The sequence below is a fragment of the Chionomys nivalis genome, chromosome 7, assembly GCF_950005125.1.
Source record: "Chionomys nivalis chromosome 7, mChiNiv1.1, whole genome shotgun sequence".
NCBI classification, from domain to species: Eukaryota; Metazoa; Chordata; class Mammalia; order Rodentia; family Cricetidae; genus Chionomys; species Chionomys nivalis.
This window is the reverse complement of record NC_080092.1, coordinates 87805730-87820841: the sequence shown is the minus strand read 5'-3', so window position 1 is coordinate 87820841 and position 15112 is coordinate 87805730. Positions and strand designations below refer to the sequence as shown.

The window sequence follows — 15112 nt, the reverse complement described above, 5'->3', positions numbered from 1 at the left end:
TAACATATATTTCTTTTTTTGGTTTTTCGAGACAGGGTTTCTCTGTGGTTTTGGTTCCTGTCCTGGAACTAGTCTTGTAAACCAGGCTGGTCTCGAACTCACAGAGATCCGCTTGCCTCTGCCTCCCAAGTGCTGGGATTAAAGGCGTGCGCCACCACCGCCCGGCTAACATATATTTCTTAATTACACATTACATTTTTAAATGAACTATACAATCACAATACCTTAATCAAGAACAGAAATATACATATAACAAGATTGCCCTTAAATTTATATCAATAAACCAAGATCCATACCAATGTAAATTATTCATATCTATATCATATCCTCCTTTAAATGTAAAAGGACATTTATAAACAATATTTGGGAATATGGGTGTAGATTTTTTTCCCTCCAAACTGCTTCGTGTTTTATGGGGACTCTGTTAATCAGGTCTTTCATGGTGCATCCTGTGTGTTAGGTTCATCTCAGTCAGCAATTGAGTGAAGTAAGTTTTTGAGGGTGTTCACGGCAACCTTTCAGGAGGCCTTGGTCCATGAAACCATATTTGCCTGGAGGCCATCCACAGGTTCTCATCTTCTGTAAAAACAAAAGAAGAACCTCTTTTTAAAGCATCATATCCTTAGACCCAAATTCTGAAGTCAAGATACCTTTACAACATACATGCTGGTTTAGCTTAGCAGCCCATACAATAAAATGTCTCTCTGTACATGAAAAGCGTGTAGTTCTCTGCTGGGCTCTACACACATCCCACCTGCCAGAAGAGGGAATGGGGGTGAGGTGCAGAGCAGTCAAGGCCGGAGGCTACCCTAGTTGTGTTTCTGTTGATGTGAGAAAACATGCTGACCACAGGAAACCTGGCCGAGAGAGGGTTTGTTTTTATTTTCATTTACAGTTCCAGTTGCAGTCCATCACTGTGAGGAAATCACAGGAGCATGAACTGGTCACATCATGGCCAGTCAAGAGCTGAGATAAATAAATGCACGCGTGGCTATTGATCAGCTCACTTCCTCTACTCTCACACGGTTCAGAACTTTAACCTAAGGAATGGTGCCACCCACGATAGGCAAGTCTCCCCCACAGCAATTAAAGCGATTAATAAAAATCCTTCACGCTGGGCATGGTGGTGCAGCCTTTGGAAGGCAGAGACATACAGATTTCTGTGAGTTTAAGCCCAGCCTTGTCTATATAGCACATTGCAGGCCAGGCAGGGCTACATAGTGAGACCCTGTCTTAATAAAAAGAAAGAAAAGTCCTTCACAGGCATGCGCATAGGTCATCCTAATCAGGGTAGTTCCGCATTAAGGCTCCCTTCCCAGGTAATTTTGTTGGTTCCAGGGGGGTCGTGCAAAGATGGGGACAGACCACCAAAGTCTAATAAACCAGAAGCAAACTTTATTCCAGAAACCAGAATCCAGGAAAAAAATAAAATAAGAAAGCTCCATGGGGCACAAAAAGCTTATAGCTAGCTGAGACCACAACCAGAGGTTTGTTTTTTTTTTTGGGGGGGAGGGCGTTAGGCTGTGGCAGAAGTCGGTTTCTGAACCTATCTTTTATAGTAGTGGCATCAAGCATTAGGTCTTTACAGTCTCAAGGTAAACTCAGATATAGATGGCCTTACTTTACAGTCTCCGTTAACAGAGTTTTTCAGTTAAACTAGGGTTTGTACTTAATCTATTGTCTTTCTTGGTAACTTCAGGTGATGTTTACTGAAGCCCTGTGCTCTCCCCTTTGAAGCTGCCAGTTTCACAGAGCAGGGATAACGCATAACCCAGAGGTCATAGATCTGTTTCCTAAAAGTTGACTCAGCTCAAATCCATAGGCTAGCCCTCAGTTTGCAGAGAGATGCTTTGGCCTTGTAATCAGAGCTATGGGTTGTAAAGCAAAATAACGCACTATTAATAGTTAATCCTCAAGCTGCTGAGAAGGCTGCTGACAGTCTGTTCTCATCCTCCTAGGCTTACAACTTTATATTTCTTTATTCCTACATTCCTATTTCTGGAATCTACGTTTTTATTTTCTTATTCCTGGACTCTTCAGTTCGGGGCTGTCGAGGTGACAATCTTAATCCACCATCACGGAGACCTCCTGTTTCTGTGTACTGAGCATGGGTATTGAGCAGGAAGACAACCCAGAGTAAATGGGCTGCAGCGTAAATCCATGTCTGTGTCCACCTCTCGTTCTTACTTAGATTCTCTCCCTGCCTTTCCTTCCCTCTCCCTCTCTCATTTTCTCTCCTTTTATTCTTTTCAAAAATTTGTCTATTTATGTATTTGACTGTTACGCCTGCATGCATGGATGGATGGATGGACGGACAGGTGGATGGATGGGTGGGTGAATGGATGGATGGATGGATGGGTGGGTGGGTGGATGGACGGATGGGTGGATGGACGGATGGACGGACGGATGGACGGATGGACACCACAAGTATGCCTGGTGTCCGCTGAGGTCAGAAGAGGAACAGCTGGTTGTCAGCTGCCGTATGAGTGCTGGGAATCCAACCCAGCTCCTAAGCCAGAGCAACAAGTACTCCTAACCACTGAGCCAACTCTCCAGCTCCTGTTTTATTCTTCCGAAGGAGGGTCTCATACAGCCCAGCCTGGCCTCAAACTCACTCCGTAGCCAAGGCTGGCCTCCAGTGCCCAAGTACTGGAATTACAGGTGTGCGTCACCACGCGTGCCTCCTTCCCTCCCTCCTGTGGTAGAGTTGGTTTAGTTTTTCCAAAATCATCTCCTTTAACTAGAGACTCATTATAGTGGTCATGCATCTTATTTTCTCTCGTGAAATGTCTTTAAATTGTCCAGAGCTCACTTTGTTTCCTTCATGATGCCTTTGGCTAGTTCTGAGAAGCCATTTCTTTAAGATACCTGTGAGGGTGATGCTTTGGTCATAGGAATTTTACTCCCTTGCCCAATTCCAAGCCAAATGAAGTGGTATAGGCCCCTACCCCCAACACACCTGCTCTGCTAATGAGTGGGTATTTACATGGACTGAAGGAGGGGTTCTAAACACCTTTGTTTTTTTAAGGATCTATTCACAGTGGGGGGGGGTATTCAAAAGCCAGCCATTAACACATTATTGAAGCCTTATTGCCAGCCACAGCTGTGTTGTGCTTCATATGATAGGGTGGGTTTACAAGCGCCATTATGCTGTTCCTTTGATTTCCATGAATTTGACAGAGTCAGCACTGAGTGTGTATGGCTGCATGGTATTTCTTAAATTCACTACATGACTCCACATCCAAATCGTAAAAGAACCCCACCACATACCCAGAGGCCTAGAGGCATAAACACTTCATTAGAAACGCTTCCCTTGTTCCTGCACATCCACCCAGTTAAAACCCTTTGCTTGTCGAAACACACTTCAGCCTTCCAGGAGAGGTTTCTGACAATCACTGGGTTTGTTTGGCAAAAAGAAAAGAAGGAACGCTGGAGGCAGCCTGTGAATTTCCAAGAAATGTAATAAGGAATATTTATGGGCCGAGGAGATGGCTCGAGAGGTAAAGTGCTTGCTGCCCGAGATCCCCAGCGCCGACATTAAAGCTGGGTCTAGGCATGGTAATGCCCATGTATACACTAGCTAGCATATGTATGTACAATAACACCAGCCAGCCCTGGGGCAGGCAAGGCCGGGGACCCTTGGACTCCTATTCTTCAGCCAGTCTAGTCAGTTGGTGGCTTTCAGGTCTAATGAGAGACCCTGTCTCAAAAAATAAAATGGGGCCTGGCAAGATGGCTCAATGGGTAAGGCACTTAACCACCAAGCTTGCTGACACGAATTCAGTCCTCAGAACCCGTATGGGGGAAGAAGAGAAGCAGCTTCTGCAAGATGTTCTCCGATTATCACATATATGCTGTCTCTCTCACACACAAAGTTAATATAAAAAAGTTTAAATCGATTACATAGCAATAGAAGACGGCTTCCAGCATCAGCCCACGGCCTTTCACATGTACAGACACTGGTGAGTGCAGTCACACACAAGCATATTTTTTTTTTGAAATTTAAAGGAAAAAAATTTATTGAAGATCTGAAAAAGAACTCCTACAAGATTGGCTTTTCCATAAAACTGTAGCTACACGATGCATTGCGTCTATCATGTTAAAACGTGCATTAGACACAAATACAAAAACCATGAAACAAGCCACCATTCTTTAACAATTAAGCAAAGATAAAATGCCTAAGGAACAACATGGATGACTTGCAAAGGATGGGCTCTTTAAGCACCATTTAAAAAAAAAAGGAGGCCGGGCGGTGGTGGCGCACGCCTTTAATCCCAGCACTTGGGAGGCAGAGGCAGGCGGATCTCTGTGAGTTCGAGACCAGCCTGGTCTACAAGAGCTAGTTCCAGGACAGGCTCCAAAACCACAGAGAAACCCTGTCTCGAAAAACCAAAAAAAAAAAAAAAAAAAAGGAGCACAGATGGATGAGTGTTCAGTTATATACACTGAAGTGAACCTTTGGCACTAGGAATCAGCATTTTGTCATAGAGCATTAACACATATAAAAGTGCGTAGTGTCAAAGGAACAGAACCACCAGCATTCAAAAGCAGCTTTATCAACTAGGCAATAAAACACTCTACAGCATGTCCCTCTGCTGTCCATCACTGAATACACTGGTAGAAACTTTGAAATGAAAAAAGAAAGGAAAAAGGAGCAGTGACTCCTTTTATTTTCTCTGTTTAAAATCGAACAGAAAACAATTCTGTTATACACTAACGCGTCTTCAAAGTACATCATTTGTACAAGAGAAGGACTAAGATCCAAGCACGAGCGGGAGAGGGCACACCCCTCACACAGCTTTCCGATGGTACTCAGGAGGAGCCACTTCGTAATCACTGGCACTGAACAAGGTTGCAGAATCCTTCGCCAGGTACTTGAGGAAATCATGTAGATAGTTCAGTAATAAAGCAAGGCTTTTCTCATCTAGAGGTGTATAGGCCAACATTGCTCCAATTCGCACAAATAATCTCAGTAAGTGTGGCGCTCCATACACCTGGGACATGGGTGCATCAGGATGATCTGCAAGAATTTCAGCATACTGTGGTCTCTCAAATTTGTAGAGCAGCTGAGTGCCCAGCATTACATTGAAGTACTCCTTTATCCCTGCTACAACCTCATTGACGGCATACTCCTTATTATCTGTATTTCCTCGAGATTTCTTATAATTTGCATAATCCTCCAAAATGGAATCTACATTCTTCTTAGCAGGAAGATAAAAAAAGCTGCTTTTGTCTGGTGATCAAGTCCTAGTCATCAACAAGCCATGGTTTCAGCTCTTCCGGAATCTTTAACTTCCACTCTGTCCATGAATGTGGGATCTACCCGGGCTCTCTTCTTCCTAGGAGGCTGAGGTGTCTCACTGGTACTACCACCATCTCCATTTCCAGGTGTTTTCTGCTTGTTCTTCTTTGTTTTCTGATTGGCCTTTTGAAGCTCTCGCTGTTTTTGCAAATTGGTGTCCACATATTTGAGTACTCTGCTTTCTGGAACCCATTCATCCCAATTTTTGTTCCAACCACTGTAATGGATAAAGTATTTCACTTGTTTGTCCTTTATGGCAACCTTTACACACTTTGCTTCATAGAGAAGGGGTTCATGAAAGCACAACACTCGCTCACCCTCCTGGAATTTGGGCTTCGGGTCCTGCTTGGGCGCCATTTATAAGTGATTCGCTGCCTCCTCCTTCTCCCACCACCCCCCGACTACTGCCCCCTACTCTCTACCCCACCCAACTTCACACACAAGCATATTTATGCGGAATGAAAAGGTGCCCCTTGAAATAAAAGCACATAAGTTGTACTACACATGCCCACAAACAATACATACAATGTGTGTGTGTGTGTGTGTGTGTGTATCGATACACACACACGCACACATAGTCTCTTCTTTAGGCTTCAATCCCAGTTCCCCTCTAAGGAACAATTGCAGGCTATGCAGGTATGAGAACCTGAGTTCAGACTACACATGCCTATTACTCCAGCTCTGGAGGGCAGAGACAGCCAATTTCCCAGAGTTTGTTGTCCAGTCAGCCAGCCTAGGAGGTTCAAGCTTCAAGCTTCCAGTTCACTAAGAAACCCTGTCTCAAGGCAATAAAGCAGAGAGCAAAAAAGGAAGATGCTTGGGGTCCTATTCCGACCTCCCCATGGGCATGCACATCTACCCACACACACTACACACACCATACACATAAACACACAGAAAAAGACAAAAAAAAAAAAAAAAAAAAAAAAAAAAAAAAAAACACCTGTCTGTGAGGCAGGTGGTTTCCAATTTGGAAGATCTTGACAACTGTCAGTTTCTTAATTCTTCTGTCCGTATGTGCTGGCACCAAAGGCTGACATACGCAAATGAAGTCGTTGTCTTTTCTTTTGGAAACCTTGTGTTGATGATTATTGCCCGTGAGACTGCCACAGCATGCTGTGGAGATCAGAGGACATGAATCGCAGGTTCCAGGGATGGAGCTTAGATTGTCAGGGTACACGCAAGCGAGCTACCCAGTAAACTATCTCAAGAGCTCAGTGCTTGCTCTTGGTCAGCCCTCTCCCATCCTACAGGGATGTACAGAAATGGTTCCATCTTCCTTGTGAGTCAGGCTGAAGATGTGTACCAACTATTGACGGCTCCTGGACACTCGCTCAGCAATAACTGGCGTGACTTCTCTGGGCTCATCACCCTGACATTTAACTAGTACAGAGCCTACGTTTCCTACCAAGGAGTGTATGTGTCTTTTGGAAACAGACACTTGTCTGAGTAGCAAAGATCGTGGTCTATGTGACTTCTATCACTGTGAAGACACACCATAACCAAGGCAGCTTATAAAAGAGTGTGTTTAACTGGGGGCTTGCTTACAGCCTCAGAGGGTTAGTTCATGCCCATCATGGCAGGAAGCATGGCAGCAGACGGGCGGGCATGGCACTAGAGCAGTAGAGGAGAGCTTACATCTTACCCTGAGACAGAAAGAGAGCTAACTGGAATGGCATAGGTCTTTGAAACCTCAAAGCCCACCTTCTGTAACACACCTCCTCTAACAAGACCACACCTCCTAATCCTTACCAAACAGTTCTACCAGCTGGAGACCAAGTATTCAAACCTGAGAGTCTATAGGGATCGTTACCATTCAAACCACTACAGTCTGTTAGCATTCTCGTTTCTCCCTGATAGACTGTCCACTGCACCCACATCCCGTCTAGCCGTTCCTCTTGGATGCTCATAGGCTGGAGGGGGTATGTTGGGGGTGTCAGGAGCGCTTCCCTTTGTTTCATTGGGAACTGAGCAGTGAATACATGTGAACAAAGCACCATTCTACAGTACGTGAGACACAAAATAAGTAAATCCTTGTAGGCTTGATTGATTTTCATATAATAAGAAGAAAACTAGTGAACTATTACTGAAAGAGATACAGGGCTGGAGAGATGGCTCAGTGGTTAAGAGCACTGACTGCTCTTATAAAGGACCAGGATTTGGTTCCCAGCGCCCACATGATGGCTCACAAACCATCTGTGGCTCTAGTTCAAAGAGTTCTGATGCTCTAGTTTGACTTCCTCAGACACCGATTGCATGTGGTACACACACATACATGCAGGCACGACATTCGTACATATAAAAATAAGGAAGTAGACTGTTAAGAAAGAGATGATCTGGGCGGTGGTGGCACACACCTTTAACCCCACTACTTGGGAGGCAGAGGCAAGTGGATCTCCTTGAGTTCGAGGCCAGCCTGCTCTACAGAGTAAGTTCTAGGACAGCCAGAGCTATTACCCAGAGAAATCCTATCTCAAAAAGCATAACAGGGGGGAGAGGAAATAAGACAGCTGAACTAAAATATTCCATATTACTTTACTTTCTTGTTATTATCTGGGGCCTATCTGTGTATGTATGGAGGGGCTTTCTTATCTATCCATGCTCTTATAAAGGCCAGAGGTTGACATGCCAAGTGTCTTCTCTCTCTCTCTCTCTCTCTCTCTCTCTCTCTCTCTCTCTCTCTCTCTCTTTGTTTAGTGGGGAGGAGGACTGGGGTGCCATGGCAACACATGAGGAGAATTTTCAAGCATCTATTCTCAGCACCATTTCCACCAACCGAACTCATTTCCACCCAGGGATTGAACTCGGATAGGCAACTTTACCCTCTGACCTCTCTCACTGACCCCTGGGTATGTTTTGAGACAGGCTCTCTCACTAATCTTGGGGCTCACTGACAGGCCAGACTGGCTGGCTGGAGAGCCCCTGGTGAACCCCCGTTTCCACGCTCCCCAGCACTCTCCAGTTACAGGCATACATAACACATCTAATTTTTACATGAGTGCTAAATACAAACTCAGGTCCTCATGCTTACACAGCCAGCACTTGACCCCCTGAGCCATGTTTCCAGCCCCTCATCCCCCACCCAGACAGCCTTGATCTTACCCGGTATTATCTCAACCTCCTTCTCTTCCTCTTCAGGTGGTCCGAGACATCCTGCTGATTGGACACAGACAGGCCTTTGCGTGGGTCGATGAGTGGTACGGTAAGTCAGATGACCCAGAATAACTTGGAGAACAGTTTCATAATACATTGACTCGGTTTTCAGTACACCCAGCTTCAAGTGTAACCTAGAAGGACAGCAATGGAGGGCAGGTCAGTGCTTCCTGTATTGGAAACACCTCTGTCTGGTGAGCCTAATAGAGATGTAATTATAGAAGCTTGGTCTGAAATAACCACAGAACTATTGACCAAGAAGGACCTTGACTTGCTTGATGCTCATTGACCGTATACACAGGGCTCCATTGCCCTCTGTGGGATGGATTTCATACCCATCCTAATTTATCCCAAACTTTAACATTATCGGAAGCATCTTATTGAGTTACGGTCCCTTGATGCAGGGAACACTTGGAACGGTCCCTCATCAGACATATACAGGTTCTCTAAGAAGTCAAGCGCAGATGGAGACTTAAGTGTCTAGATGATCCTAACTGAAAGTATCGTTCTGGCTTTCTGGTTTGGGTTTGCTTTTCTTTAACGCCATGCAAAGATTTTAAACAAGTTCTGCACATCGTCAGTAAATGAAAACAAGGTTTTCTTGGTGCCATGATGAATGGACCACCTCCTCCCCACCCCCCAGCCCCGGATGCTCAGGCCAGCCGCTGTATGGACATGAGTCCTCTGCTTTTCCCCGAATCAGTCATCAGGTGGCTTGTGTCCTTGGCTATAAATAGAAGCAAGCACGCCCAACCGGTGACTTAGGATCGAGCTGACTTTATTTGTCTATTGTCCTAAGTCACATTATTCCTCCCAGGTGTAACCTAGATTGTATTTTGGACTTTCTCCACCCTTCTTCCACCCATGCCCTCAGTTCCCACAGCATCAGCTAACCCCCTCCCCAACCCCATCTTTAAGAGAAAGGCTACATTGGACAGAACGGGTAGGGGTAATGTTAGTCACTCATGCCGGCAGCTGCTTCCCAGTACCGTTTTAAAGGCATGGTCCTCTGAGCTGTAGACTCCATTTGTTCAGTTTTCTGTTCCCGCTCTCCCAGATCTGCACCTACCGACAAGTACGTGCACCATCCTGGTTTGTCCCAGTGCCCATCACAGCTCAGATTTCTGTGTCACACACCCCCAGGACGTTTTCCATGCACTATGCTGTCAGGAAGATTTCCCCAAGTCCTGTCTTTTATGGAACAAGGGGATGGAGAGGATTCTGGGATTATTTTCTCTGGTCCTTAAATTTTTCTGGGTGTTTTTATTTTGTTGTTATTTTTGGGTTTTGTTCACTGGGAAGCAAGTCTCGGAGGAAATGCAGACCTTTTCCCAACACCCATCCCACACACACACATAATACACACAGAAAGAAAGAGAAGGAAGGAAGGAAGGAAGGAAGGAAGGAAGGAAGGAAGGAAGGAAGGAAGGAAGGAAGGAAGGAAGGAGAAAAAGGAGATGAAGTAATGCCTAGCCTCTCTTGATACGTCTGTCTCAGAGCTCATGGCTCCCTATTGCCATTCCTAGGAAATATCACAAGGCTAGGCCTACACTGATCAGATGTTTAACCAAAGGACAGATACCTGGAGGACCCAGAATCTGCCACCTTGAAGGCCAGGAAGCAGAGCTGTCAGCTAGGTTTCTCTAACACCAGAATGCTACTGAGAACTTTCCAGAAAAGCGATTTTAAAAGGAGGGCTGGACTCTACTCAAGGAGCCAAGATGTCAAAAAGGAGGGTTTGGGGCCAGCAAGATGGCTCAGCCAGTAAAGGCATTTGCTGCCAAACTGGTGACCTGAGTTCAATCCCCAGAGCACGTTAAAGGTGAAAGGAGAGAATTGACTCCACAAAGTTGTCCACTAACACCTACACAAATACCATGATATTCGGGCGGTGGTGGCGCACGCCTTTAATCCCAGCACTCGGGAGGCAGAGGCAGGTGGCTCTCTGGGAGTTCGAGGCCAGCCTGGTCTACAAGAGGTAGTTCCAGGACAGGCTCCAAAGCTACAGAGAAACCCTGTCTCGAAAAACCAAAAAAAAAAAAAAAAAAAAGGGCTGGAGAGATGGCTCAGTGGTTAAGAGCATTGCCTGCTCTTCCGAAGGTCCTGAGTTCAATTCCCAGCAACCACATGGTGGCTCACAACCATCTGTAATGAGGTCTGGTGCCCTCTTCTGGACTTCAGGCATACACGCAGAAAGAATATTGTATACATAATAAATAAATATTTAAAAAAAAAAAAAAAACAAATACCATGATATTATGCATACATAAACAATAATGATAAAAAGTGAAGGTTTTTTGGTTTTTTTTAATGAAAATAAAAAAGATTGACAACCAACCGAAATGAGAGTGGGTATCCAGTAAAGAGAGGTGGAGGGTGGATGCGGTTCTTTCCATCTCAGCTAAGCCTGCCTGCAACAAGGACATGATGCCTTAAGGGCTTTTAATTAAGTGAGAGAGAGAGAGAGACTTGCCTAGCATATGCAAGGTTCCTTTAGAATTCTCAGGTTATTGCAAGAGCCTGCAGCTAGACTAATATATGAGATGAAACACAGGCACTCCAGCTCCAAGGTCTTTAAGGATTCCTATTTACTGAGGATGAGTTAGGGGAAGGAGTCTATTGCTCACAAAACCCTCTTGGAGGCTGAGTTGTGGTTGGAAGGCATAGGGTTTGGTAGATGCAGACCATCAGGGCGCCGCCTGTCCACCCCAGAGTGGTCTCCACCCCCTGTGTCCACAGTCCCAGTCCCAACCAAAACAAGCGGCAGCCTTTTTGGGCAGCAAGGGGTCTGAGAACCACACCGTCAATCTGGTGTAAACTCTTTGCAGACCTCAGCAGCCCAGCTGAGCTGCTGGCCCGGAACACAGTGGCTCCTTCATTACCTGACGCAGACTCTCAGGAAATTAAATGAATAGAAACCGGCCCTGCCATGGAATGTCTCCTCGGCCACTTACTGACTTGAGGTGGTACAGGGAACTATGGGCCTTTCAGATAGGTGGGTGTGTTATTACCAAGGCAAAGTCCAAACCAGGATAACCCTTCAGCTGGGGTTGCTTTTTTCCCTTTGGTCTTGCACAGGCTGCGAGGCCTTCATTAGTAAACATGGACAAGGTCCCATGCGATGAAGCCTCCTCTAGAGCCACTTCCAGTCCTGGATCTTAAGCTGAGGTCCTTGGAGCTGCAACCTCCCGCATCTCCTGGGCGTTTGTTAGAGATGCGCATTCTCAAGCCCCAAGCCCCTAGCCCTCTGTGGTTCCCGTAGCCCTCCAGGTGGCTCTGAACGGTTGGCTCACAGCCTGGGATGTAAGCCAGACTGGCTTGCAAGGACAGCTTAAATAATTCATTGCAAATAGAATAGGCTCGAAGAATCGAAGGCATCTTCAGCGCCAGCCGCTAAATTCTGGTGCCTCAGAAGAATGAAAAGAAATAACTACCCCGCCCCTCTTTAAACAGGTGTATTAGGAAAGGGTCCCGCTTTCAGGCAGACTTGGCAGATGCTATACTGTTGGGGCTGGGTTTGGGCGCCATCCACCTCCTGAGCCGTAGGCATGTCTGTGCGGTGGTACACACTGTCCATCCTTGAGCACCATCCAAGGCCACCCTGGCTGCCTTGTTCTCTCTTACAAATTAGACTCCCCGTTTCCAGTGCTTAATTCTGAGTGGAGAAAAGACATCGCCAAGGATGGTGATCTTCCCTCACCCAAGGATTTATTTCCACATCTCTTCAGCATTCTTGGGAGTCACGAAACGATTTCCCTAAGCAGATTTTATTCTGCTCATGTTCATTGTAAAGTATCGGCATGTCCGTGCTGGAGGAGTTGAGTTTGCTTCCCAAAGCCCTGATTGGTCTTTATCTGCGAGCCTTGAGCCTCTCTGCGTGACTAGAACACTAATCAGCAGAGGCATAGCACATTTCAGGAGATGGGGTGAGAGGGGAGGCGGATAAAAATAGCCAGCCCGGCTTCACAAAAAGGATGGATTTGCTTCTCAAATCTGACAGTATTTTCAGAGAGACACACTGAAGATTGCCACAGGGACCCTGTGACGGAGGGGCACCTCACGATTGTCTTTGAAAACCTGACTCGTCCCCCAAAAAGTATGTGGGAGGCTGAGTTCTGGCTGGTAGATGAAACAGTCTTGTGAAGTCACTTCGAAGTCAACCAGAGTCCCCAGAGAAGGCTGACAAGGAGAGACACAAGCTCAGGTGGATACGTGAGCACAAACTGAGGGAGTTTACCACAGCGGCAACATCCATGGGCCCCGGGTTTCCTGAAATCAGAGCCTGAGCACCCAAGTGTGTCTGTGTTCCTTTTTCTAGGAAGAGAACTCGATAGTTCACATCACTTTCTTTTTTTTTTTTTTTTTTTTTTTGGGGGGGGGTTTTCGAGACATGGTTTCTCTGTGGTTTTGGAGCCTGTCCTGGAACTAGCTCTTGTAGACCAGGCTGGTCTCGAACTCACAGAGATCCGCCTGCCTCTGCCTCCCGAGTGCTGGGATTAAAGGCGTGCGCCACCACCGCCCGGCCCAGTTCACATCACTTTCAAAGGAGCCTGTAAACCCTTTTCCTGCCTACATTAGCACATGCTCCCCTTAAATAAATGGGTGTAGTGACCCCAACATCTGTGACTCCAGCACTTGGGATGCAGAGGCAGGAAGGACTATCACCACATCTGAGGCCAGAGTCTCAGGGAGTTCCCGGCCAACAAAGGCTACATAGCAAGTCCCTGTGTCCCCACAACAAAGGAGAAGCTGGAGTGATGGTGCCAAGGTTAAAAGCCCGTGTTGCTCCTGCAGAGGACTGGTTCAGTCCCTGCCACCTACATGGTGATTCACAGCCAACCTTAACTCCAGGTCCAGGGACTCTGACGCCCTCTTCTGACCTCTGCAGGCACCACGCCTGTGGCGCACAGACTATGGCACAAGCAAAACATCCACCTGTGTAAAATCCAATTAAATTTTAAAAGGAAAACCAAAATCACGGCTGTCAGTTGTCATTCTAGGTCTTAGGGAAGGGTATTACCAAGTCTTCAGAATTGGCTGATTTTAATACAGAGAAAGTGGAAGCACTTAAGTTTTTTTGTAAAAAATGTGTGTGTAGGGGCAGGGAGCATGTGTTAGGTTATAATTGTTCCAATGGTTTTTTTTTTTTTTTTTAATTCCCTGCTAGGCCTAATGGTACATGTCTACAGTCCCTGCACTCAGGAGGCTGAGATATGATCATGAGTCCCAGGCTAGCCTGGGCTCCACAGTGAGTTCTAAGTTAGCCTAGGATATGCAATGAGATCTTGTCTCAAAAACAACAATAATAACAAAGAGAATTTAAAACTGAGTCTTGCAGATGGATGGCCACCATTTTGCTAGAGCCAGAAAAGTGTCCATAAGTAGATCTTCCGAGCCCCAAGGACTTGTTTTGACTTCAATTTTGCCTCAGGATGATAAAGCAATCATCTCTGTTTTGACCTAGGAGCCTGGAAGTGGAGAGATAGTATAGGGCCAAGTAAGCCAGAGACACCCACAGATGCAGTTAAAACTGTGTGTGTGTGTGTGTGTGTGTGTGATAACATATGTACAACTTCCTGAAATAAGCATCCGTGAATTTCTTACCATGGCTCTCTCCAGAGGCCAAAGGACTGGTCAAAGAAGCCATAAGGCGTTAAACATTGTCCTCCTGTAATTCAGGTCTCTTTGGATTTCTACATGGTATAAAACGTGTGTGAAGATCAGAAGTTAGTTTCCTCCCTTCACCGTGCGAGTCCTGGGATTTGAACTCTGGTCATCGGGCTCTTGGTGGCAAACAACTTTGCCTGCTATCTCACCTTGGATTCATATTTTTACATAGCGTAACCCTGGCATTATTTGAATGACCGGATTAATAAATAATAGTTTTTAAGCATTTTATTCAGTGACTAGAAAAATAGTTAAGAGTTAAGAGCGTTTGCTGCTCTTGTAGAGAACTGGAGTTTGGTTTCCAGCACCCATGTCAGGCAGCTCACAAACACCAGGAGCTCCTGGGATCTAAGGGCATCTTCTGGTTCCCACAGGCATACACACAAACATCCATATAAATATAATTTTTAATACTAAAAGGAAGCCAGATGTGGTAGCACATACCAAATAATGCAATAATGCAGATGCAAGTGGATTTCCCTGAGTTCCAAGACAGCCTAGTCTATAGATCAGGTTCCAGGACAGGTAGAGCTACAAGGAAAGACCTTGTCTCAAGAAAACACACACACATACACACACTAAAATGGGCCTGGTGATGTAGCTTACTTGGTAGAGTACCTGTCTAGCATGTGTGAAGCCCTGGGTTCTATCCCCAGTGCTGCATAAACAGTACACAAACCGTAATCCCAGTATTCAGGAGTTGGAGGCTGGAGAATTAGGAGTTCAAGGTCATCCTCGGCCACCTATCACGTTCAAGGCCGTCCTATGCCAGCCAAATAAGACCCTATCTCAAAAGTTTATAGAATAATAGTGATAGATCGAGCATTGTGGTACACACCTATAATTCCAATATTTGAGAGGTGGAGGCAGGAGGTCTAGGAGTTCAAGGCCAACCTCGGCTATGAGAGACCCTATCTAAAAACATAGCAAACAAACCTTTAATCCCAGCACTCAGGAGGGAGAGGCAGGCAGATGTGAATTCAAGGTCTA

The 15112-nt window shown here is 45.8% G+C and overlaps 1 protein-coding gene and 1 pseudogene across 1 annotated transcript in view; one reads left to right on the top strand and one right to left on the bottom strand.

Moving 5' to 3' along the window:
- The window catches only part of Pitpnc1 (phosphatidylinositol transfer protein cytoplasmic 1), a 271371-nt gene that overhangs the window by 242305 nt on the left and 13954 nt on the right, over nt 1-15112 (top strand). The window contains exon 8 of the mRNA XM_057773822.1: nt 8441-8504. Coding sequence (XP_057629805.1) covers nt 8441-8504 — 64 coding nt within the window. The remainder of the gene's footprint in view (nt 1-8440; nt 8505-15112) is intronic.
- Nucleotides 4764-5693, bottom strand: LOC130876958 (mortality factor 4-like protein 1; annotated as a pseudogene).